Source organism: Microcaecilia unicolor, chromosome 2, assembly GCF_901765095.1.
Source record: "Microcaecilia unicolor chromosome 2, aMicUni1.1, whole genome shotgun sequence".
Lineage (NCBI taxonomy): Eukaryota > Metazoa > Chordata > Amphibia > Gymnophiona > Siphonopidae > Microcaecilia > Microcaecilia unicolor.
The window spans coordinates 127,789,332-127,816,820 of NC_044032.1; the positions used below are offsets into that span (position 1 = coordinate 127,789,332).

The following is a 27,489-nucleotide window of genomic DNA, read 5'->3' on the forward strand; positions in this document are numbered from 1 at the left end:
CACGGTTCATCCAGTCTGCCCAAGAAATGTGCCACTTTTTTGTGTATACCTTACTTTGATTTGTACCTGTCTTTTTTCAGGGCACAGACCGTACAAGTCTGCCCAGCACTATCCCCGCCTCCCACCATTGGCTCTGGCACAGACCGTATAAGTCTGTAGGACAAGAGCGAGTGTAGAAGGTAGTCAAGCAGGGTCTGTGTAGTGCAAGTAAAGTGATCTAGGGCCTTGTTCTCACACCAGACGGCAAACCAGCTCCATTTAAAAGAGTAGCACCTCTGAGTTGAACCTTTTCTGGAAGCCAGCAAGACCCATGAGACACACTGCAAAAGACCCAAGGAAACAAATTCTAGGCTCTCAACATCCAAGCTGTGAAAGCCAGAAACTGGAGGTTGGGATGTAGAAGCAACCCCTCGTTCTATGTGATGAGGGTCGGAAAACACTAATCTCCATGGTTCTTCAGAGGATAAAGACCAGAAGAGGGAACCATATCTGCCACAACCAATATGGCATGATCAGAATCATGGTTCTGCGATTTTGCTTGAGTTTCAACAAAGTGTTTCCCACTAGAGGTATTGGAGGATATGCATACAGAAGGCCTGTCAGCCAATTGAGGAAGAAGGCATCTGATGCTAGCCTGCCGTGGGCCTGAAGCCTGGAACAGAACTGAGGGACCTTGTGATTGAGTTCAGAGGCAGATGCACTAAACCTTAATGAGCATTTAACGACCCGCCAACGAGGAAATTTTGATCCACTGCATGCAAAGGGCTTTTACCGACGAAGCTAGCAGCTAACGAAAACGGAATGCAGATGAGGGATTCTTCTACAAACCTACTACTACTACTACTACTATTTAGCATTTCTATAGCGCTACAAGGCATACGCAGCGCTGTACAAACATAGAAGAAAGACAGTCCCTGCTCAAAGAGCTTACAATCTAATAGACAAAAAAATAAATAAAGTAAGCAAATCAAATCAATTAATGTGAATGGGAAGGAAGAGAGGAGGGTAGGTGGAGGCGAGTGGTTACGAGTCAAAAGCAATGTTAAAGAGGTGGGTTTTCAGTCTAGATTTAAAGGTGGCCAAGGATGGGGCAAGACGTAGGGGCTCAGGAAGTTTATTCCAGGCGTAGGGTGCAGCGAGACAGAAGGCGCGAAGTCTGGAGTTGGCAGTAGTGGAGAAGGGAACAGATAAGAAGGATTTATCCATGGAGCGGAGTGCACGGGAAGGGGTGTAGGGAAGGACGAGTGTGGAGAGATACTGGGGAGCAGCAGAGTGAATACATTTATAGGTTAGTAGAATAAGTTTGAACAGGATGCGAAAACGGATAGGGAGCCAGTGAAGGGTCTTGAGGAGAGGGGTAGTATGAGTAATGCGACCCTGGCGGAAGATGAGACGGGCAGCAGAGTTTTGAACCGACTGGAGAGGGGAGAGGTGACTAAGTGGGAGGCCAGCAAGAAGCAGATTGCAGTAGTCTAAACGAGAGGTGACAAGGGTGTGGATGAGGGTTTTGGTAGAGTGCTCGGAAAGAAAGGGGCGGATTTTACGGATGTTGTAAAGAAAGAAACGACAGGTCTTGGCGGTCTGCTGGATATGAGCAGAGAAGGAGAGAGAAGAGTCAAAGATGACCCCAAGGTTTCGAGCTGAGGAGACAGGGAGAATGAGAGAGCCATCAACAGAAATAGAAAACGGGGGGAGCGGGGAGGTGGGTTTGGGGGGGGAAAATGAGGAAGCTCGGTTTTGGTCATATTTAATTTCAGGTGGCGTTGAGACATCCAGGCAGCAATGTCAGACAAGCACGCTGAAACTTTGGTTTGGATGCAAGGTGAGATATCAGGGGTAGAAAGGTAGATTTGGGAGTCATCAGCATAGAGGTGGTAGGAAAAGCCATGGGATGAGATTAATGAACCAAGGGAAGAAGTGTAGATAGAAAAGAGGAGGGGACCAAGAACAGAACCCTGAGGTACGCCGACAGGCAGAGGGATAGAAGTAGAAGAGGATCCACCAGAGTGAACACTAAAGGTGCGGAGGGAGAGGTAGGAAGAGAACCAGGAAAGGACAGAGCCCTGGAATCCAAGTGAGGACAGGGTATCGAGAAGTATGCTGTGATCGACAGTGTCAAAAGCAGCGGAAAGATCAAGAAGAATGAGGATGGAATATTGACCTCTGGATTTAGCCAGTAATAGGTCATTGGAGACTTTAGTAAGCGCAGTTTCGGTTGAGTGGAGAGGGCGAAAACCAGATTGTAATGGGTCAAGAATAGCATGTGAGGAGAGAAAATCAAGGCAGCGGCGGTGAACAGCACGCTCAAGTAATTTGGAGAGAAAAGGAAGGAGGGAGATGGGTCGGTAATTAGAGGGACAAGTAGGGTCAAGTGAAGGCTTCTTAAGGAGAGGTGTGACCACAGCATGTTTAAAGGCAGCAGGGACAGTCGCAGTGGAAAGTGAGAGGTTGAGAATGTGACAGATAAAAGGAATAAGAGTAGGAGAGATGGCATTTAGAAAGTGGGTGGGAATGGGATCAGAGGTGGTACATTTTGAGGAAGAAAGGAGAAGTGTAGTTTCCTCAATAGTAACTTCAGGAAAGGAGGAAAGGGAATGAGGGGAAGGAGAGAGAGGGGAACGGACTAGTGGAGGGAGAGCTGGTGAGGTAGAGAAAGCAAGGTTTATCTTTTGAACCTTGTTGTGAAAGAATTCAGCAAGGGTCTGAGGAGATAATGAAGGTGGAGTTGGGGGAGGGGGCACCTTGAGGAGATGACATTGAAATGACATGCACTAACCTTTTTCGATTCGTTTAACGCACGAAAACACTGTGAAATCTAACGAGAGGTCTGTACCTCTCGTTAGGGCTGTCTGCTACAAGTTTACAAGTGAAATCTATTAAAAAAAATAACTAGGGGGGCGAAAACGCGCGTCAGGGGCGTCCTTTATTGACGCCCCAGGTCGCCGCTGCGCCCCTCTCCCTCAGCACCAAAAAAGAAAAAAAAAAATCGGGAGGGGGCAAGAGCGCTCGTCATGAGCATCCTGTATGGACGCCTTGCCTGCCCCCCGCTTCCCCCCCACCCCACGAAAAATCTCCAATTTTAGCAGCCCCGGGCCGGCCCTCCTCCCTTCCTGTGTATTCTCCCACACTAGCTCCGCCTCCCGCCATGCTCCGGTCCCGTGCCCCGTCCCCGCCGCCCCCCCCTTAGGTCGTCACCGACGCTCCCCCCCTCCAACGACCCCCCCTTTGCCTTACCGGCCCGTGCAGCGCCTCGCACCTCTGCTGTAATCTCCCACACTTGCTCCGCCTCCTGCCATGCTCCGGTCCCGTGCCCCGCCCCGCCGCCCCCCCCCTTAGGTCGTCGCCGCCGCTCCCCCCTCCAACGACCCCCCCCTTTGCTTTACCGGCCCGTGCAGCGCCTCTCACCTCTGCTGCACGGGCAATAACAGCTGATCGGTGATTCAACAGGCCTCCTCAGACGTCTCTTTCTTCCTGGGCCCGCCCTCCTCTGACGTAGGCGGGGGACAGGACCGGAGCATGGCGGGAGGCGGAGCAAGTGTGGGAGATTACACAGGAAGGGAGGAGGGCCGGCCCGGGGCTGCTAAAATTGGAGTTTTTTCGTGTGTGTGTGGGGGGGGGGGGGGGGGGGGAGCGTGGAGCAGCGGGGGGCGGGGGGGCAAGGCGTACATTCAGGACGCTCATGACGAGCGCCCTTGCCCCCTCCCGAAACACACGTGTTTTGTGGGGGTTTTTTGTTTTGACATCTGTGACATCTTTGTGGCATGCACAGAGCAGCCAGCATAACGCTCGGCTGCTCTGCGCATGCTTTTGGCTCTGATCAACGACGGGTTTAACGATTCTGTGATAAATCCTACTTTGCAATACCGATCCGAACATTTCTGGAGCGTTTTTGTACTGCATTCCTCGTTTTTTAAAAATCCTTAAGCACTTTTACGTTTTTTATTTTTTAACATTTGATTGACGCATCTCCCCCTGAGTGACAAAAAAGATCCACCAAAAGGGTGCCTCATGCTTGGAAGATCTTGCGGGCGACGCCTATATTGAGAGTCCACTTGTGCGGTTACATTATCCTGCTCAGCCTGTTGGCCAAGGTGTTGTCTGCGCCCACCAGATGTGGCATGAAGAAACATGCTGTGTTAGCGAGCCTAATGCCACATACGGCCTGCCTGCTGACACAAAGGGTGAGATTCGCTACAAATGGCAACATCCTTTTGCACTGGTATTCTACAAGGAGGGCAAGCTGCATCAAGTTGGCTCGTTAGAGTAGGCACAAGAATTTCTACCTGCATACAAATGAGGATGAACCCTCTGCAAAGGCCTCCATGCCTGACTGTAAGACACCTCATCACCCAAAATGGCAACGAGTATCCCAGGGAAAGGGTTGAATTCAGAGAGAAATATCTGGGAAGCAGCTACCATCCCCGCAACGACCAGGATGAAGCACCTGTTCTATGGAAGTTTGGCATTTTGCATACCTTGGACAACTGGACGATTTTTACCAGCACTAATCCTGGATGGCTAAAGGAAAGACTTGCAGAAGCTATTATCTGGAACAGACTGAAAGACAGCAGGGAGACCTACTTCCTTCTCTTATAGGCATGACATGGTTAAAAATACTGCCATGACTTAGTTGGTTTGGGGGGGGAGGGGGGATCTGGGGTTATGGTTTGGGAATCGGTGGTTGCTGATTAGGCACTTTCGATGGTATAAGTTACATGTCTGAATTTAAATGTGTTACTCTAAATGTCCACGGTCTCAATTCTCCTGTGAGGCGTAAACTGAAGTTTAAAGAAATGCAACACCTGCGGGCCAATGTAATGGTTATTCAGAAGACACATTTGAAGCCACAACATGAATACTGATAAGGCATAAACAATATCCCAGTATCGTGTTTGTTTCAAATCGCTCCAACATGAAATCCAGAAGGATTCTTATAGCCCTATCCTCTGCCCTCCTATGGCAAGTGCATCAGGTTATCCCAGATAAGGAGGGTAGATATCTGTTAGTTAAAGTGACTTTGAAAAGCACTCTCTATATCTTACTATCGATCTATGCCCCTAATGAAGACCAAGGGGACTTTTTAGAAGACCTAGAACAGGTTTTGCAGTGCTATGGAGATCAGATAAGTTTGGAAAAACTACACAAGGCTGACCCCTCTGATTCCACGAGAGCTGATACCCTGCATCAGCTTCGGGTGCAACTCAATGAAGTCCAGATGGCTGGGCTCTCTGCCCAATTGTAACAGGTGCAACAGGAATACTTTGAATTTGGCGATCGGGGTTGGTTGTTTGCTGGCCTCCAAGCTTAAAAACCAGGCCCAATGCAATCATATCTTTAATATCTTGACTGACTCTGGGGCGTTGTGTTCCTCACAAGAGCAGATAAAGGCAGAATTTTATAAATTTTATGAAAAGCTATATACACCAGAGCGGGTGCCCACCCAGGCAGATACTGAGAGGTATCTCAGTGAGGTCAATCTTCCCCAGGTGTCACAGGGAGAGGCAGAACAACTATCTAAAATTATAACCCTGGAGGAATTGGGCTATAAAAACTCTCCCTCATAAGGCAGCCCCGGGCCCCGATGGATTTCCCAAGTTTTTAAAAAACATTTTGCTAAGCATCTGGCACCCCTATTGTTGAGAGCTTTTGAGACCTTTGATACTGCACAGGGATTACCCTATTGCTGGCGGTTGGCAGCTGTCACATTGCTGCTAAAACTGGGTAAGGATCCCCAAACCTGTAGTTCCTACGACTGATTTCTCTTTTGAACTCTGATTAAAAAATATTCACAAAAATACTGGCCAAGAGGGTCTCTGTGCTGTTTTTCTACGATATGCCTAAACGGAGAAGCTGGGCCGCTGCTACTACCCCCAACGCCAGGATTTACCGACCCGACCTGAATCTATTCTTCAATATTTTCACAGGACTCCAGATTTAGAACCGTCGGGAGCAAGCCCGCTTGTTCCCCCCGGGGAAAGTGGAGACACGGAGTGAAACTATGGCCTCAAGGTCACCTTAAGCCCCGACATTAGAGTTCCTCCCCTACAACCGCGAGGAAGTAGTTCCCCTGTTGTGGCGCCCTCAACCCTGGAGTTTACAGAAGCTGTGGGACGGGAGGTACGTCAGGAACAGTCAGGGGAGCCGGGGAGTTTTCGGACTCCTCGAGATACTACGGAGACGGAGTCGTCAGCTGAATCTCAGACCTCCAGTTCAGGGGCCAAACTATCTTCTCAACAATCCGAGGTACAGACCAATCAACTTGCTGTTTTCTTTAATAAACCTACAGAAGTGACTTTAGAAAGCCTTTGGTTATTAATTGCAGACTTTGCCAAAGTAATATGCCCAAGATATTGAATCTTTAAAAGGGAATTTAAAAGAGACTGAAGGAGAAGTAAAAGCTTTAACTCAAAAAAAACTTGTAAACAAGAAAAGGATATACAGAGTATTTAACAAATTCAGAATAATATGCTTAAAGATTTATCGAACCTTAGAAGAAAAACTAAAATTTTTTAAAATTATTCAAAAAGTAACAACCTACACTTACAGCAGTCAATCTCTCCTAGAGAAATGCTAAGACTGAAAGCCCACCTCTTTACCATTGCTTTTGACTCGTAACCACTTGTAACCACTCGCCTCCACCTACTCTCCTGTCTTCCTTCCCGTACACATTAATTGATTTGATTACTTTATTTTTTGTCTATTAGATTGTAAGCTCTTGAGCAGGGACTGTCTTTCTTCTATGTTTGTGCAGCGCTGTGTACGCCTTGTAGCGCTATAGAAATGCTAAATAGTAGTAGTAGTAGTAGTAATCTATTTTAAAGAGTCTTTGGGAATTGGGGAAGACACTATCCCCCCAATTACCCAGGCATATTATCTTCCTATTAAAGAATTAGAGAAACAGCAATCTCAGAAAAATCAAGCATTAGATGTTTCAGCTTTGCTGGAAATATCAGAAATGGATCAACAATGGCTACCTTAGTGGCTACTTTGGCTTTTCCTCCGGATAAAATCTGGATTATACGACTTTTCTTTAGAAATAGAGAAAAGATATTTAAAGGTGCCAAAGTCCGGATTTATCCAGATCTTGCGAGGGATACTCAAAAAAGACGCAAGCAATTTCTACAATTAAAAACACAAACACTTCAAATAGGAGCAACATTTTTCTTAAAATATCCCTGCAAGTGCTTGATCGGATACCAATCACAGAAATATGTATATTAGGAGCCCTCTCAACTGGAAGCCTTTATATCAGGATTTCCATCTAGAACTCTTAAATATATAGTTAAATCTGTACATGTCCAAATTTTCTATTGGATTTGATGTTGAATTCTTTTCCTTTTTTTTTTCTCTCTTTTATTCTCCACTTATTTAGGCACTCTTGGATCTTCATAGGGCCTTTTGTGAAGTTAAAAGATATAAATTTCCTCATAAATCTCAGTTTTTCTTTTTTTTTTTTTAATTCTTTTTTAGAGAATATTGTTACTTAACTGAACAAGTAACATAGTAGATGACGGCAGAAAAAGACCGGCACGGTCCATCCAGTCTGCCCAACAAGATAACTCATATGTGCTAATTTTGTGTATACCCTACTTTGATTTGTACCTGTGTTTTTCAGGGCACAGATCGTATAAGTCTGCCCAGCACTATCCCCACCTCCCATCTCCCAACCACCAGCCCCGCCTCCCAACCACCGGCTCTGGCACAGACCGTATAAGTCTGCCCAGTACCTCCAGGTCCTCAAAATGAGCCCCGAATTCACGCATATCCTTATGCATAGTGTCAATGTGTGATGACAGTTCCCCACACATCTCTTTCAGCTCTGACCGTAATTCTGTGAAACACTTAACTTCCTGGGTAATACTCTTCAAGTTAATAGGCTCCACATCCTCCTCATCCTCTGAGCCATTATGAGAAAACCCCAGTTGTGGCTTTTCAGGAGAAACAGGCTGCGAGGCCTGTGTCAAAACATCACCAGATTCAGTCCGCCGAAATTGACGGAGTCTCTAATATCCACAGGTTTTGATTTTTGGGCCATCCTGAATAATCAGCAAGACAGACCCATGTAAAATTGTGCCTTACAACTGCAGATTTTTATTTATTGCATTTGTATCCCACCTCTTTGCAGGCTCAAATAGTTAGAGGTGTAAGCTTATTTTGGGAGGAAGGGCTAGAGACTTGGGGTAGTCTAAAATGAACCCTAGTAGCTCTAGCACCCAAATAGTAATCCGCATTGACTCCTGAGCACCGACCCTCTGAGGTGCTCTTCACCAGCCAATTGTTGAGATATGGGAACACATGGACTCCCAGTCTGTGTACTGATGCTACAACTACCACTAGATACTTGGTGAAAACCCTGGGAGCTGACGTTCTGCCAAAATGCAACACGTAATACTGAAAGTGATGTGTTCCCAGCCAAAATTGAAGATACTTCTGGTGGTCTGGAAGTATCGGGATGCAAGATATGCTTCCTTTAAGTCCAAATAGCATAGCCAATTGTGTTCTGAAACACTGGGATAATGGTGCCCAGAGAAACCATCCTGAACTTTTCTCGGACTAAAAGTTTGTTCAGGGCCCCCAGGTCTAGGATGGGACGCATCCCCCTCCCCTAGGAATAGAATCCATGCCCTTCTTCCCCTGGTGGAACTAGTTTGACCACACGGGTCTTTAAAAGGGCGGAGTTCCTCTTAAAGTACCTGCCTGTGCTGAGAGCTGAATGAACAAGTTCTCAGTGGACAATCTGGAGGATTGGAGAGCCAATTGACGGCGTACCTGAGATGGACTATTTCAAGAACCAACTGGTCAGAGGTTAGACAAGGCCACCTTTGGTGAAAAAATTTGAGCCTCACCCAACCAGCAAGTTGTCCAGGACGGACACTTTTACTGTGGCTATGCTCTGCTGGAGAACCAAATGTTCTAAGTCAGAAACACGCAGCCATGAGAGTCTGCACATTGCTATACTTTGAGCAGAGATCCTGGCTGCCATATCAAAAGTGTCTAAGTGCCCCTGGCCAAGAACATTTGACACTCTTGCTCTTGACCAACTGGCAAAAATGCTCAGCCTGCTCTGGATGGAGTGTACTGACCAAGTCTAACAGCTGTATCACAGAGTTTCGCAACTAAACGCTCATGAAGAGCTGGTATGACTGTATATGGGAGATCAGCATTGAACGGTGGTACATCTTCCTCCTAAAAGAATCCAGGGTTCCAGCTTCTCTGCCTGGGGGTGCCAAGGCATAGTCCCTAGTACTCCTGACTCTTTTGAGAGCGGATTCTACCACCAAAGAACCGTGAGGAAATTGAAACCTTACAAACCCAGGTTCACTGGGGATCCGATACTGGGTGTCAATCTTCTTGGGACAACATGGACCAACAGAGGGGACGCCCAGTTCCTGACGAGGACTTTGAGTAGCTTGAGGAGAGGTGCCATCACAGCCTCCTTAGGAGGAGATGCGTAGTCCAGGACCTCGAGAATTTTGGACTTGGGCTCCTCCTCAACCTCTAAAGGAAACGGAATGGACTCAGCCATTTCCTTGACAAAAGATGGGAAAGAAAGGCTCTCCAATGGAGACCATCTCCTTTCAGGTGGTGGGGATCTTCCTCCAATTTCCATGAGTGCTCATCCTCGGTGTTGGACAGGATCTCCCTATGGGATATTAGAGACCAAACCTGCCTCGATGCCGAGAAGCAATGTCCTCGAGAGCAGCGTCGAAAAACCGGCTCCCGCCTTCACTCCGGCGAAGCTTCCTCCATCGATGTTGAGGGGGTACTGGCTTGGGTGGTAGTCGATACCGGAGCCGCAAGTGGTGCCAGAGGCCACACCGCAGGCTGAGGGCCTGGTAGGGCTGCAGTGGAAGGTATGGCAGGCACAAGAACCCCCGATACCGATGTGCATTGCAGTGTAAGGCCATCCAATAGCTCAGGGACCAATGTCCGGATGCGTTCATCGACGGCCAACACCGGGAAAAGCTGAGGTGCCTGTTAGGACTCAAGTTGCAGAACCGCTGGGGTCGATATGGAGCAGGATCTCGGCTATTTGGAGACAGTCACATCTGCACCTCCTGTATGGAGGGAGAGTGGTCCTCCCAGCGCCAACGCTTCTCGGGTGCCGAATCCATTGATGCCCTGGAACTCCTGGCACCATGTATCGAGGTTTGACCGAAGACGATGCTTATTGGACTTATCCCAAAGCACGTCACCCAGACTCCTCGGTGCCAAAGAGGACAACGTTGAATCCTCACATCACCTCGAGGTCGGGTCAGATGATGGATGGTCCCGGGAGGCCTGCACAGCAGGATGCCTCCAGACAGGTGGAGACCCATTCGACACCTCACTGCTCCCAATGTCTAAAAGGTATCAAAGCAGCCATGCTTACCAAGGCTCCCAATGCCAGTGTGATGCTCAACGCTGATGCCATTGTTGAGGAAGTGGACTTGGTTGCAGAAATCTTCTCTCATTGGGAAACCTGGGTCCTCTAGAACACAGTTAAGCAGGGCTATGGTGGGCCCAAGACACTGCAGACAAGAATGGGTGTCTTTTCCCGAGAAAGTCTGACTGCACCAGGTATAGCGCTTGAAGCCACTGGGAGTCTTCGTGGACATGGACGGGAAAACCTCGTCGGTCAAATTAAATGACTTGATGGTGCTTAAAAAGGGGCAATGGCACAAAAAAAAGGGGGGGGGGAGGAGAATCCGACCGAGTCACGGCCTAAAAACGGCCCGTGACGTCAAAAAAAAAAAAAAAAAAAAAAACTCAGGCAAAACTTGCTAAAAGGCCAGGTTTTAAAGGGTTAAAAAAAAAAACCACAATGAAAATAGGGTGAGTGAGGAGAGTACAGACACAAAGAACTGAGACCGCGTTCACGTGAAAAGCAGGAAGCCACTTGCGCATGCGCGGTGGAGCGTGGGTCATGCTTCACAAAGCTCTTTTTTTTTTTTTTTTAAATACTTTGGCATAAAAGCCGGACCGTGCGACGCGGATCGGCATCTACCAACTTGTGACAATATTGGAGCCTGCTTGTCCTTAGAGAATGTATACTATTTTACTAGCAAATGTAAGAAAATATTCATCCAGCTTTAAACAACCTTGTTTACAGTTTGTTGTTTTTTTTGTTAGGCATTTAACAATACATAGAACAAAAATAAAATAAAATAAAAAATAAACCACATATTCTTATATGACACATGAGACTCAAAATTTCTTTCAGATATTTAAGTGCCAATGGTAGCATACTTGAAGCGATAAGGAAGCAGGTCATGAAGTCTGAACATCATTCTGAACATATAACATTTAAATTATATATCTAACTTCTTAATATAAACTATACTAATGTTTTTGTCTAATCTAGTAAGCCTTAGGTTATGGTTAAAGAAAACATTTCAAGCAACATTAAGTTTATATAAAGAACTGTTTCTTTAGGCTGAGGCTAGTTAGATGCTCTGTTAGGAAAGTTAATACCTGTAAAACAAATTATGGCATTACATATTCTTTCCTATTAATGCTTTTTAAGTACTGCTTAATATGCATAGAATCATATCTGAATCTACTGTAAAGTGATTTCCCTTGGCAGAAAATATAAAATGTTCTCTTCAAGTCACACCATAAGAATATATTTTTTCTAAGACTGTAGTATTCTTATATATTGTATTGAACATTTATAACCCGCGCTTTCCCACTTGTTAGCAGGCTCAATGCAGCTTACATAATATAACAAATTTACAAGATAACACAAAATGGAAAAAACATCTAATGAAATTATGAGTCAGAAAGCAGATCTTAAGAAAAAAAAATTAAAATGAATAGCTTGTCTTTCAGCAGTTATAGTAATATAGCATATCATCAGATAAACTGAAATGACCAATCTAATCTTCCTAATAAGGCAGTTATAACCCTAACTGCTGTTCCATGCACATTAACCCTTCACACTCATCTTAGAAGCTCAAGTCATAGCTCTGCTGTTTTGACCTGCCGCACCTAATGCTTGGTTCCCATCATGCTACTAAAGGGATCTTCTATTTAGTCCACACTATTGAATTCCATCACTGTTGCCTCTACCATCTCTTCCAGGAGGGAATTTCAAGCATTACACTGCCCTAACATGAAAAAAATTCTTCCTGAGGTTGCTGGTCTACTTCCTTCAGTCTGTAGTTTCACAGTGGGGGAAACAAATTCCAAATGGCTTCAATCAGCCCAGCACCAACATTAACATTATTACTTAATATATAGCGGGTATACTGATCTCAGCAGTGACTCTTTTCACACTGAGACATCGCTCAATGATTCACTGTGATCGTCATCAGTCCACCCGAATCTTTAATTATTTTTATGAACTATTTATACTTTTTTATATATTTCCGTTACTTAGCTTTCTCAGCCGTTTCAACTTAATTCTGATGGACCCAAACTGATATGGTCCATATTTCGAGAACCTGCTTCAGGGTCTGGTTCTACAAAAACATACCAGTAGTAATCACTTAAGAATTGTGCTACAAATCATTTTTACATTTCCTTGCTAACTAATGCTTACCAATATTGCCTCAGCACGTTCTTCTAATACATATTGCTTTTCAAAGATGGCAACCGGGTTCAAACTGCAGCTATATTCTGTCATTCCATCACCACCCATAGCTCCACCTATGCAAATGTCCTACCGCAGAATTAAACAATGCCTTGTCCTGGATGCAGCCTGGGCCCTAGTGGAATGTGTTTTCCAAGGCTGAGGGCACCAGGTGCCCCAATTGATGTATGCCAATACTATGGCCTTATAAATCCACCATACCACTGTTGGTTACTGGTCACTTCTCCCTTCCTAGCTGCTCCAAACACAAACAGATGTTCCAAACATAGAAAATTCAGTTTTCAGCAACATCCTATGAACAGCCAATCAACGCAAGTGTCTGCTGCATTTCCTACCTCCACAACACTGAAATCCAAATTATCTAGTTAACATGGAGGGGAGACATTACCTTAGGCACAAGAAAGCGAATGATACATACCTGTAGCAGGTGTTCTCCGAGGACAGCAGGCTGATTGTTCTCACGACTGGGTTGACGTCCACGGCAGCCCCCACCAACTGGAAGAAAACTTTGCGGGCGGTCCCGCACATAGGGCACGCCCACCGCGCATGCGCGGCCGCCTTCCCGCCCGTGCGCGACCGTTCCCACTCAGTTGAATGACAAGCAAATGATCAAAACGCAACTCCAAAGGGGAGGAGGGAGGGTAGGTGAGAACAATCAGCCTGCTGTCCTCGGAGAACACCTGCTACTGGTATGTATCATTCGCTTTCTCCGAGGACAAGCAGGCTGCTTGTTCTCACGACTGGGGTATCCCTAGCTCTCAGGCTCACTCAAAACAAGAACCCAGGTCAATTGAACCTCGCAACGGCGAGGGTATAACAGAAATTGACCTACGAAGAACAATAACTGAGAGTGCAGCCTGACCAGAATAAATTCAGGTCCTTGGCGGTGGAGTTGGATTTAAACCCCAAACAGATTCTGCAGCACCGACTGCCCGAACCGACTGTCGCGTCGGGTATCCTGCTGGAGGCAGTAATGTCATGTGAATGTGTGGACAGATGACCACGTCGCAGCCTTGCAAATCTCTTCAATAGTGGCTGACTTCAAGTGGGCCACCGACGCTGCCATGGCTCTGACACTATGAGCCGTGACATGACCCTCAACAGTCAGCCCAGCCTGGGGATAAGTGAAGGAAATGCAATCTGCTAGCCAATTGGAGATGGTGCGTTTCCCGACAGCGACCCCTTTCCTATTGGGGTCGAAAGAAACAAACAAATGGGCGGACTGTCTGTGGGGCTGTGTCCGCTCCAAGTAGAAGGCCAATGCTCTTTTGCAGTCCAATGTGTGCAACTGACATTCAGCAGGGCGGGTATGCGGTCTGGGAAAGAATGTTGGCAAGACAATTGACTGGTTAAGATGGAACTCCGACACCACCTTTGGCAGGAACTTAGGGTGAGTGCGGAGGACTACTCTGTTGTGATGAAATTTAGTATATGGAGCATGAGCTACTAGGGCTTGAAGCTCACTGACCCTACGAGCTGAAGTAACTGCCACCAAGAAAATGATCTTCCAGGTCAAGTACTTCAGATGGCATGAATTCAGTGGCTCAAAAGGAGGTTTCATCAGCTGGGTGAGGACGACGTTGAGATCCCATGACACTGCAGGAGGCTTGACAGGGGGTTTTGACAGAAGCAAGCCTCTCATGAATCGAACGACTAAAGGCTCTCCAGAGATGGCTTTACCCTCTACACGAAGATGGTAAGCACTAATCGTACTAAGGTGATTCCTTACTGAGTTGGTCTTGAGGCCAGACTCCGATAAGTGCAGAAGGTATTCAAGCAGGTTCTGTGCAGGACAAGAGCGAGGTTCTAGGGCCTTGCTCTCACACCAAACGACAAACCTTCTCCACTTGAAAAAGTAACTCTTTTTAGTGGAATCCTTCCTAGAGGCAATCAAGACACGGGAGACACCCTCAGACAGACCCAACGAAGCGAAGTCTACGCCCTCAACATCCAGGCCATGAGAGCCAGAGACTGAAGGTTGGGGTGCAGCAACGCTCCGTCGTTCTGCGAATTGAGAGTCGGAAAACACTCCAATCTCCATGGTTCTTCGGAGGACAACTCCAGAAGAAGAGGGAACCAGATCTGACGGGGCCAAAAAGGCGCTATCAGAATCATGGTGCCGTGGTCTTGCTTGAGCTTCAGTAAGGTCTTCCCCACCAAAGGTATGGGAGGATAAGCATACAGGAGGCCGGTCCCCCAATGGAGGAGAAAGGCATCCGACGCTAGCCTGCCGTGTGCCTGAAGTCTGGAACAGAACAGAGGCAGCTTGTGGTTGGTCTGAGAGGCGAAAAGGTCCACCGAGGGGGTGCCCCACTCTCGGAAGATCTTGCGTACCACTGTGGAATGGAGCGACCACTCGTGCGGTTGCATGACTCTGCTCAGTCTGTCGGCCAGACTGTTGTTTACGCCTGCCAGGTATGTGGCTTGGAGGAGCATGCCAAACTGGCAAGCCCAACGCCACATCCCGACGGCTTCCTGACACAGGGGGCGAGATCCGGTGCCCCCCTGCTTGTTGATGTAATACATTGCAACCTGATTGTCTGTCCAAATTTGGATAATTTGACAGGACAGCCGATCTCTGAAAGCCTTCAGTGCGTTCCAGACCACTCGGAGCTCCAGGAGGTTGATCTGAAGATCCTTTTCCTGGAGGGACCACAGTCCCTGGGTGTGAAGCCCATTGACATGAGCTCCCCACCCCAGGCGAGATGCATCCGTCGTTAGCACTTTCGTGGGCTGTGGAATTTGGAATGGACGTCCCAGGGTCAAATTGGTCCGAATGGTCCACCAGCGCAGTGAAGTGCGGCAACTGGTGGAGAGGCGGATGACATTTTCTAGATTCCCGGTGGCTTGAAACCACTGGGAAGCTAGGGCCCATTGAGCAGATTTCATGTGAAGACGAGCCATGGGAGTCACATGAACTGTGGAGGCCATATGACCCAGGAGTCTCAACATCTGCCGAGCTGTGATCTGCTGAGACGCTCTGGTCTGGGAAGCCAGGGACAGGAGGTTGTTGGCCCTCGCTTCGGGAAGGAAGGCCTGAGCCGTCTAAGTATTCAGCAGAGCTCCTATAAATTCCAGAGACTGGACTGGCTGGAGATGGGACTTTGGGTAATTTATCACAAACCCCAACAGCTCCAGGAGGTGAATAGTGCACTGCATGGACCGGAGAGCTCCTGCCTCCGAGGTGTTCTTGATCAGCCAATCGTTGAGATATGGAAACACGTGCACTCTCAGCTTGCGTAGATACGCCGCAACCACCACGAGGCACTTGGTGAACACCCGTGGGGCAGAGGGGAGCCCAAAGGGCAGCACACAATACTGAAAGTGCCGTGTGCCCAGACGGAATCTGAGATACTGTCTGTGAGCTGGCAGTATCGGGATGTGAGTATATGCGTCCTTTAAATCCAGGGAACATAGCCAATCGCTTTTCTGAATCATTGGCAGAAGGGTGCCCAAGGAAAGCATCCTGAACTTTTCTTTGACCAGGAATTTGTTCAGGTCTCTCAGGTCTAGGATGGGGCGCATCCCCCCTGTTTTCCACAAGGAAGTACCTGGAATAGAATCCCTGCCCTTCCTGCCCGGGTGACACGGGCTCGACCGCATTGGCGCTGAGAAGGGCGGAGAGCTCCTCTGCAAGTACCTGCTTGTGATGGGAGCTGAAAGATTGAGCGCCCGGAGGACAATTTGGTGGAGGGGATGCCAAATTCAGGGCGTATCCGCACCGCACTATTTGGAGAACCCACTGGTCGGAGGTTATAAGAGGCCACCTTTGGTGAAAAAGTTTTAACCTCCCCCCGACTCGCAGATCGTCCGGTACGGACACTTTGATGGCGGCTATGTTCCCATGGATCCAGTCAAAAGCCCGTCCCCGGCTTTTGCTGTGGAGGCGCAGGGGGCTGCTTAGGCGCACGCTGTTGATGGGAACGAGCGCGCTGGGACTGTCCCTGTGCTTGATGAGGCCTTCGGGCCGGCTGGGTGTACCTACGCTTGTTGAAGGCGTAGGGCGCAGCCTGCCTGGCCCGGGAAAAACGTTCACCTGCTGAGGTGGATGCTGAAGGCGCCCGGTGGGAGAGCTGTCGAGGGCGGTTTCCCGCTGATGTAGTTGGTCCACCAACTGCTCGACCTTCTCACCAAAAATATTATCCCCCCGGCAAGGGACGTCGGCCAGTCTCTGCTGGGTGCGGTTGTCCAGGTCAGAGGCACGCAGCCATGAGAGCCTGCGCATCACTATACCTTGGGCCGCAGCATATATACCCACTGGACAGGAACTTTCTGCACGCCTTCAGCTGCCTGACCACCTCCTGAAAGGGCCTGGACTGCTCCGGGGGGAGCTTGTCGACCAGGTCCGCCAGTTGCTTCACATTATTCCGCATGTGGATGCTCGTGTAGAGCTGGTAAGACTGGATGCGGGTCACGAGCATGGAAGATTGGTAGGCCTTCCTCCCAAACGAGTCCAGAGTGCGAGACTCCCGCCCCGGGGGCGCCGAGGCGGTATCCCTCGAACTCCGTGCCCTCTTGAGAGCAGAGTCCACGACCACCGAGTCATGAGGCAATTGGGGCCGCATTAACTCTGGGTCCGAGTGGATTAGAGAGCTGCACGGCTTCCGAACCCGTGGGATCTCCGCGGGGACGGGGGCAGTTCCTGTGGGGTTCCCGCGGGGATGGAAGCAGTTCTGCGGGGTTCCCGCGGGGACGGAAGCAGTTCTGCGGGGTTCCCGCGGGGACGGAGGCAGTTCCTGTGGGGTTCCCGCGGGGACGGAGGCAGTTCCTGCGGGGTTCCCACGGGGATGGAACCAGTTCTGTGGGCTTCCCGTGGAAGTGTAAGCTGCACCTGCACCAGCCTCTCATCTACCGAATACCAATTGATTTGAGTGCTGTCTCCTCCTCCTCTTCTTCCTTGCTTTAACAGCATAAATGTGGAAAGTCTTCCATTAAGGAGGTGGTAGAGTCACAAATGATGACGGAATTCAAAAAGGCGTGGGATAAACACAGAGGATCTCTAATTAGAAAATGGAAGTTATATAAAAGCTAACCTTAAATGGCTGCATGTGTGTGGATATGTCAAGTGACACTTAGATGGCAACTCTGACTGTGATGAACTAGAGCTGATACCTGGCAGACTTGTATGGTCTGTGTCTCATACATGGCAATCTGGTGTAGGATGGGCTGGAAAGGGCTTAGACAGCAACTTCAGTGGCTGGAACATGAGGACAGTGCTGGACAGACTTTTACGGTCTGTCCCACACAAATGAGAACATGAATAGGCTGGAGTGGGCTTAGATGGCAACTCCAGCAGTTGGAACATAAGGATGGGGCCAGATAGACTTCTGTGGTCTTTGTTCCAGAAACACGAAAGAAAGACCATAATCAAGTATATAATATCACACTCGTTGATTTAATGATGAATTGATCATGAGTGTGACTATTGGGCAGACTGGATGGACCGTTCAGGTCTATTTGCTGTCACTTACTATGTTACTATTAATCCTCTTTGCTCCCAGGCTGGTGCACAGATCTCAGCTCTGACACAGGCACGAGAATCAGATGTCACCTGACCTACTGGCGCGTGCAAGTGGCGGCCTCTCAGCACACACTGCCAGTGAATCAGAGACAAATCTTACATGTGCTCACCAGACAAGTTCCAACTTCCGTTCCTTCCTTGCCTACAGTGCTGTGGCTCAAATCCAGAAAGAGACTGAGGGAGCTGACTGGATCTTTCTTTTATGTACTATTAAATTCTTAGGGGGTTGGGTGGGGATGGGTTAAATTCTTACGGGGACGGGTTGGGATGGTTTAAATTTTTGCGGGGATGGGTGGGGATGGGTAAGATTCCAGTGGGGATGGGTGGGGACGGGTAAAATTCCAGCAGGGACGGGCGGGGATGGGTAAGATTTCTGTCCCCGTGCAACTCTCTAGAGTGGATCCTGTATTGGGACTCCGCTTTCTTGGGGATGGTGGGGTTAGATAACGGTCTCAACCAGTTCCGAAGCAGTGTCTCCTTGAGGACATTGTGCAACGGCACCGTGGAGGACTCTCTAGGTGGTGATGGATAGTCGAGGACCTCGAGCATCTCAGCCCTTGGCTCATCCACAAAGACCACGGGGAAGGGAATACAAATAGACATATCCCTGACGAAGGAGGCAAAGAAGAGGCTCTGAGGTGGCGAGAGCTTTCTCTCAGGTGAAGGAGTGGGGTCGGAGGGAAGGCCCACAGACTCCTCTGAGGAGAAATATCTGGGGTCCTCCTCCTCCCCCCACGAGGCCTCTTCCTCGGTGTCGGACATGAGCTCCTGCAGCTCGGTCCTCAACCGGGCCCGGCTCGACGTCGAGGCACCGAGACCTCGGTGGCGTCGTCGAGCGGTGGACTCCCGCGCTGGCGGGGATGAAGCTCCCTCCATCGACGTCGACTCCACCTGCATGGCGGTCGAGACCGGTGCCGCAAGCGGCGTCGAAGGCCTCGGCACCGGGCTAGAGCCCGCCGGCGCCTCCATCAACGGCTGGTCTGGCACATCAGCCCTTCCATGATCCCCGGAAGGATGGCTCGGAGGCACTCGTCCAGGCCTGCTGTCGGGAAAGACGAAGGGGCCGGTAGAGGTGTTGGTGCCGGAAGCTGCTCGGGTCCAGGAGACTGCACCGAAGTGCTGGCACCCTGACGTGCTGATACGTCTACGACAGAGGGGGACCTCTCCTCTCGACGCTGCCGCTTCCTTGGCGTCAACTCATCCCTGGCGACCGATGACGGTGTTTCTTCGCCTTTTTACGGTGCCCGTCATTGGCGCTCGGTGGGACAGAAGAGGAGGAGGTGGATCCCCCTCGGCCTCAAGGAATCGGGTCTGACAGGGTTCGGTCCCGAGGGCCCTGGGTAGACGGAGTGACCGGGGCCGATTGCCCACGCGGCCTCTCACCCCTGCCGTCTCCGGAGAGCCAGTGGGCCGACAGGACCTGTGCTCCTGGGGTCGATGCCGTCGGTGCCGATTTTGTGGACATCGATACCGGTACCGAAGATCCGGCCGTCGATACCGATGCAGTCGAAGTCGACGTCGAGGGGCCAGCGCAAGTTCCAAAATGACGGTCCCGAAGAACTTGCCTCGCTACTTGTGTCCGTTTCCGGAGACCGAGACACAAGGTGCACGTCTTGGTATCGTGCTCCGGCCCGAGGCACTGGAGGCACCAAGCGTGGGTGTCGGTCTGCGAGATATGCTGGCCGCACCGACTATTCTTAAATCCACTCGGGACCTTCGAGGACATTGACTGAAAAATCGCGTCGGCGAAGTCAAAGTCGTCGATGGTGGCGGTAAAAATCACACCTCGAAAATAAATCGACCAGGCGGCCACAAGGCCGCAACGAGACGTCCCCGCTAAAAGACGAGGGAAAAACGAAGTTCAGCGGTTTTTTTTTTTTACACAAATTAAAAGAGAAAAACGGAGAACAACGAAGAGAAAAAAGTTCGCGGCGAAAGCACGATCCGGTTTCCGGGGCTGACAGAGAGAGACGAACGCGGCTCTCTCCAGCGCAGAAAAGAAAAGACTGAGCGGGAACGGTCGCGCACGGGCGGGAAGGCGGCCGCGCATGCGCGGTGGGCGTGCCCTGCGTGCGGGACCGCCCGCGAAGTTTTCTTCCGGTTGGTGGGGGCTGCCATGGACGTCAACCCAGTCGTGAGAACAAGCAGCCTGCTTGTCCTCGGAGAAAGGAACTGGACACAGCACTACCTTTTCACGTGACATAACCAGGAAGGGCTCCCAACAAACAGAGCTGACAACTCCAAAGTCCTCCTGGTCAAGCAAATGCCCATGAAAAACACCATCTTCAGAGTGGTCATCTTTTAGGGTTGCTTAAGTAACTCAAATGGTGTCTGCACCAATGTAGTTACCACCAAGTTTGGATCTCATAGTGGCACCACTAGCTTCTGGAGGGAGCCTCAGATGGAACACATCTGGATGAGCTACTAAGGAACCTTGCTCCATCCCCTGTATCATGCCACAGCCAGTAACTGTATGCTCAGGGAAACCAGGGTCAAGCCTTTGTCCAGACCATCTTGTAGGAATTCAAAAATCTGTCCCACAGATACTGATCTGTGCTTATGGGATGGGGGGAGGATGTGAGTTCTGGGTACACCCTGCTTGTCAGATTTGTGTAGCGCATGATAAATTGTCACTACTATTACATTCCGCATTACTTTTACATTCCTTACATTACCCATTACATCTCACTGCCATTACTATGTATTACAACCTATTTGCTAAAATTTGGGCTCCACAAATGATGTCTTTGTGTCAAGACAGTCTGAGGGTGTTATACTTGTTTCCTTAATACCCCCAAACGAGGAAACGTGGTTCCCCCAGGCCATTTGCCCATAGTCCAGGGACCTGGACTGCACTGGTACTGTGATTTCACTGATATGACAATACCTGTAAAAGGAAAGCGATTCCTACTTGTATGTGTTGATGCTTTTTCTAAATGGGTTGAAGCAATCCCTTGTACCTGACAAACAGGACAGGTGATGGTACAAGTGCTGTGCAATGATATTATTCCTAGATTCGGTATCCCTTTTAAAATTACTACCGATAATGGTTCACATTTTGTCAATGAGTTAATCCATGCCCTTACTGCAAAATTGCAAATCGCCCACTGGACGGTGAGCATTTATAAACCTACTAGCAATGGTCTAGTGGAAAAATATAATGGGCTCTTGAAAACAAAACAACTCATGGCAAATTGAATTAAAAACTGGCTGGATGCCTTACCACTTGCCCTGTTAACCATACGGATTACACCCTCTGTAACCTTGAAATTGACCCCATTCCAGTTATGCACTGGACGCACAATGCGCCTTATTTTATTTGTTTGTTGCATTTGTATCCCACATTTTCCCAGGCTCAATGTGGCTTACAATATTTGGTTATGGCATTCGCCATTCCAGGGTAAAAAATGACACTTGGAGTTGCACAGAGAATAAGATAGTAGGCATAGAGTGAAACCAGTTGGAATAAAAGGAAGGTGTTGATGTGTTGCCTTACAATTATTGATCGTTGTTGTGGTATGCCTTATTGAAGAGATATGTCTTCAGAGATTTGCGAAAGTTGGCTAGTTCGTAAATTGTTTTTAAGTTACGTGGTAAGGCGTTCCACAACTGTGTGCCCGTGTATGAAAAGCTGGACGCATGTGTTAGTTTGTATTTCAGTCCTTTACAGCTGGGGAAGAGTAGATTGAAGAATGTGCGGGCTGATCTTTTAGCATTTCTGGGTGGTAAATCAACAAGGTCTGACATGTAGGCCGGGGCATCTCCGTGAATGATTTTATGAATTAATGTGCAGATTTTGAATGTGATACGTTCCCTAAGTGGTAGCCGGTGTAGCTTTTCTCTTAGTGGTTTTCCACTTTCATATTTTGTTTTTCCAAATATGAGTCTGGCTGCAGTGTTCTGGGCTGTCTGAAGTTTCTTTATGATTTGTTCTTTGCAGCCAGCATAGAGTGCATTGCAGTAATCGAGGTGGCTCAGCACCATTGACTGTACCAGGTTGCAAAAAATGGCTCTTGGGAAGAATGGTTTTACTCTAAGTTTCCACATTGAGTGGAACATCTTAGTTGTGTTCTTTACATGACTTTCAAGTGTAAGATTTCGATCGATGGTAACTCCAAGAATTTTTAGTGTATTTGATACTGGAAGGGAAAAGTTTGGTGTGGTTATAGTGGTGAATGTATTTATGTTGTGTTGTGAAGTAAGTATGAGACATTGTGTTTTTCCTGCGTTAAGTTTTAACTGAAATGCATCCACCCATGAATACATGATATGGAAGCTTTTTGTTGACGTTGTTGGTGATTTCCATTAGATCATGTTTGAACAGGCTGTAGATCGTGACGTCATCTGCATATATGTATGGATTGAGGTTCTGATTGGATAATAACTTGGCCAAGGATGTCATCATTAGGTTAAAGAGGGTCGGTGAGAGGGGGGAACCTTGAGGGACTCCACATTCAGGTATCCATGGGGCTGATGTAGTCGAGTTAGACGTCACTTGATATGACCTTGTGGTCAAAAAGCCTTTAAACCAACTAAGAACATTGCCTCCAACTCCGAAGTATTCTAGGATGTGTAGCAGTATTTCATGGTTAACCATGTCGAAAGCACTGGACATATCAAATTGTAAGAGAAGTATGTTGTTGCTAGTTGCAATTGTTTGTTTAGTCAGGAGAGTAACTAGTACTGTTTCGGTGCTGTGGTTAGCCCTAAATCCTGATTGGGAGTAGTGAAGAATTGAGAATTTGTGTAGGTAGGTGTTAAATTGTTTGGTAACCATGCTTTCCATTAGTTTAATTATCAGCGGGATTGATGCTACTGGGCGGTAGTTGGTTACACTGGCACTTTTCTTTGCATCTTTAGGTATAGGGGTAAGTAGAATGTTAACTTTGTTCTTTGGTAAGAATCCATTTTGTAACATATAGTTCAGATGCTTTGTAAGGTCCGATGTGAGTTGTTGAGGGGCGGATTTTATAAGGTTGTTAGGGCATACGTCTAGTTTGCAGTGAGACTTGGCAAATTATTTTGATCGATTGGGAGATGATATCCTCCGGGAGTGTATCGAAGTTGTTCCATATTCGGTCAGCTGGATGTTCACCAGGGATTGGGTCTAGGCAATCAAGGACTTTTATGTAGTCAATGGTATTGTTGGGTAACGTGAGTCATAACTTTTCCATTTTCTCTTTGAAGTATTTCGCAAGATTGCCTGCTGATGGTGTGTCTATGCTGTTAGAAGTAACCGGTGTAGTATTTATTAATTTGTTGACGAGTTGGAAATTTTTATGTGTATCCTTGTAGTCTGGTCCAATTTTAGTTTTGTAATATGATGTTTCAGTTTATCTAATGGTGTATTTGTATTTTCTTTGTAGTTGCTTCCAGGCATTCAGTGAGGAGTCGTCTTTCCTTTTGTTCCATGCTCGTTCTAACCTCCTAACTTGTGTTTTTAGTTTTTTCAGTTCTTCATTGAACCAAGGTATTGAGTTCTTTCTATGTGAGGTTCTGGTTTGAAGAGGTGCTATGTTGTCTAATATGCTTTTGCATCTATTGTCCCATTCTTGAAGAAACTGGTGTGAATCTGTTAGTGCTGTCCATTCGTTATTATAGAATTGTTGCCAGAATGTTAATGAATCTATTTTACCTCTCGTGGTATAAGTTAATCGTTCTTGTTCGTGGTGTAGATCTTTTATACGCCATTGAAGGGTGAGGTTTGCTTTGTAGTGGTCGGACCATGGTATAGCTGTCCACTTTGTGTCTATTAACATGATGTTTAGGTCTGAGGAGAATTTATGTGTAATGATGTCTAGTGTGTGTCCTTTAGTGTGAGTTGACTGCATGTTTGGCCAGTGAAGATCCCACAGTTGGAAGAGATTCCTGCATTCACACACGTTTCAAGAGTTCAGATCCTCGAGGTTGATATCTCCTACTATAAGAAGGTTGGAGACAGAAACACATGTATTCGATATAAAGTCAATAAAGTATGTTTGGCAGTCCTGCCAGTTACCTGGTGGCCTATAGAACAGCACTACGTTTAGGTGGTCATGCAGGGTTACATGATTTATTCTAACTGAGGCAATTCCTGGAAACCCTAAACATCACCTGCCCGACACCTACTTGGTGTACTGGGATCAATTGCAATCTGTCATAACATCTGTCTGCCTTTTCCCAGGAATCATAAGACAGAAGGGGGGTTACTAGCTTGAAGGGTTCTGAGAATCCCAAGACCATGAAGATAGGAGACCTAGTCCATAGGAATTAGTACACCCATAAGACCTGGAAGGATCCTATATATGTGGGACCATTTAAAGTTGAAGCAATAACTGCCACTGCAGCAAAACTACAGGATCACACTTCTTGGGTCCACCTGAAAGATATTACAGTTTTCAGTGAAATACACGCCCCAGAAGCAGCAAGTGCAACAGACCAGACCAGTGACAAGCCAGAATCAGGAAGTGTCATTGACGTTACAAAATCCAGCACAACTAGAACATCAGATTAACCAAAAACAAACTGTAAAAATCTATGGACTTATAACTGGCTTCAATCCTATTCTAGCATCTACTTTGTATTTACTACATTAGCTTAATTAACTGGTAATCAACTTTGTGTCATAGCATCTGTATTGAAAACTGTGCACAACCAGTTTTAGGCCTGCCTAGAGTACTGCCTGAAGTTTTTCACTCCCCCCCCCCCTTTTTTTTAATGCAAGACCCAAGGTACACCTATGAACCTCCCCCAAAAGGAGAGGCAGTTACCAGTTTTCTTCATGATCTGGACTGCACAGCAGTTTACCTACCATCTCTGCTGGAGACCAAGAAATACTGACTGGTTCTAGACTGCACAGGATCCTCTACAAAATGAAGGCATTGAACCAGTAGTGTTCAGTTTAGCTGCAGATAATATGACTTGCCCAAAGAGCATTAATGGAAGTAGCAGGAATTCAACCCTAGATTCCCTGATTTGTAATTCACTTCTTTATCCAATAAGCAATGCTAATACCTTGAAGTGTTTGAACATCTGTGTATTCCTACCCTTCCTGTCCACTACAGCATACATATTTTTGCCCAGGTTATTTCACCTTTTCGGTTGTTTTTAATCAATTCTATCCTCTATATATGCTTGCTGAGATATGGTAAGGATATAGAAAGGTTAAGATGATAGAGAAAACACTGTTTTATTTTGTGTTATGTAAATAATTCTACTGACCTATCTACCTAATTTCTTACACAGTAATATGTTAAACTAGACCATACCTCTTACTCTGTTTATGATTATACCTTTTGCAACATACTGTAAGCCACATTGAGCCGGCAAATAGGTGGGAAAATATGGGGTACAAATGCAGCAAATAAATAAATAAATACATACATACATAAAAATGGTGTGGATCCACACCAAAAGACACAAGTTTTACTGAAAAGCGTGACAAAACTGATTTGTTAACTCAGGAGGGATTTTGGATGTATTTCATGTCTTTTTCAGTTGAAGCTCGAGTTACATTCTGGTACAGCAGGAATATTCTTGTCCTCAAAAGACTTACAATCTAAATCTGTACCTTGAGACAAGAGACGTTAAGTGACTAGCACAAGATCACAAAGAACCACAATGGGATCTGGAACTGGGCTTTCCTGGTTCTCAGCTTGCTACTGTATGCCATCTTAAAAGGTCAATAATTTTCAAAAAATTGTTATTTGTTTTTACTGACCAGTTTCATTTCCCATCTATATGAAAAATACTTGTAAAATGACCAAACAACTCATGTACAAATATTTACAGAGATTTAAATACTTTATAAGCAAATTTCATTCAATAAAATCTAGTCAAATACATTGGTGTTAATTTTTCATATCTTAAAAAAATATTAATAATAATAAAAAGATTCAAGTGTTTTTTCCACTTAAGCTATATTTCAACCTACCTTCAGCTATTGCTCCTAGAACTAAGATACCAGACTCCTTGACTACCCATTCTGGATGAAATAGCAGTTCTTTTAGAAGGGGTAGAATCTGTGGCAAAAGTTCATCTCGGAATACATTGGCTAGAACATCCAAGGCAGCAGCAGAGCATTTTCCTTAAAATAAATGAAAATTAAGCAAACACTCATTAAATTGTAAATCTCTGTATGTTTATGTGTTTATTTTAATTATATATACACACACACATCTGCTTGAGATACAGGATCAGATAGAATGTGTCTTCTCTTTTGGGGATTACAAGAAAATACAAGGACTATCTGTCAATTTCTTGCTTGTCTACAGAACTGGACTACCACTTCTAGTTGCAACAATCTGCTCAGCAAACCAATGTCATTTTGAGAGAAGACCAGCAGGACAACACATACACACACACACCCCCCTTTTAACCTCAAGTAAAAAAAAAAAAAAAACACCAATTTTACCACTACACTGAATGGAAAACAAAACACTTGATAATTCACTGCATCTTTTGCACTCAAAGAACATAGGTTGAAGGAAGTATCATCCAACAAAATGGCTGCTTGAGCCATTCGCTTCTTTTCACCTTCTCTTAAGTTTGCAGTAACCCCAACCACAGTAGTGTGCTGCACACACAGTAGTGTCCAAGCACAGTGGAGCAAGTATAATTGGGATGGCGATGAATTGCAAGTGCTACATAATCAATCTGTAGAAGTGCTCTTGGGCCACGGCAGTTGTGCACAACCACAGTGAGAACAGAGGGTCTGTACCAATGAATGACAAGACTGAGCTGCAGCCTGAGGCATTAACAGAGGTACAATGGTAGATATTAAGGCAAACCTTAAAAGTTGCCCAAGAAGAGATAGCAGGCATGGGGCAGATTTAAGAGCAGAGTTTGCGGACTCTACCATCATATCAAAGAGGCTGAAGGTAGAGTAGAAGAGCAGCTGAAGACACACTGGAGTTCCTATGAAGAATTGAAATTAAAAGTGGAGGCTCTGGAGAACAGGAGCCATCGATGCAATCTCAGATTCGGGGATGTTCAAGAAACCCTATAACGTGGACTGCATACAAGCAGAGCAGAATATCATGGCTACCCTTATGTCTGGTACTAAAGACTGACCAGTGCTTAATGCTCTGAAAACAGAGGTGGGGATTTGTCAGAGGCCGAATTTACCCAAGGACACAACACAACACCTTGTCATCACAGTTATAGTGAGAAATAGACTGTTGCATCTAAAGCTTACACAATGGGAGGAGACAGGAGGGAGACTTACGATTTTGAGATTTACCAGGATTTGGCGGTATCTATCCCATTGAGATATTAAGGGTATAACAGAGAAGCTGACATAGAAAAATTAGGTATCACTGGCTGCACCTGTTTGACCTTGATTTTACCTTCAAGGGTAAGGCCTACTCGATTAACAGGAAAGAGGAAGTGCTTGCCCTGATGGAGGCAAATGTAG

General features: G+C 46.8%; 1 protein-coding gene across 2 annotated transcripts in view; it reads right to left on the minus strand.

Annotated features, from left to right (window-relative positions):
- The window catches only part of TNPO1 (transportin 1), a 541,716-nt gene that overhangs the window by 295,195 nt on the left and 219,032 nt on the right, over positions 1 to 27,489 (minus strand). For both annotated transcript variants that reach the window (XM_030193299.1, XM_030193300.1), the window contains exon 12: positions 26,008 to 26,160. In XM_030193299.1, the coding sequence (XP_030049159.1) occupies positions 26,008 to 26,160 (153 nt within the window). The remainder of the gene's footprint in view (positions 1 to 26,007; positions 26,161 to 27,489) is intronic.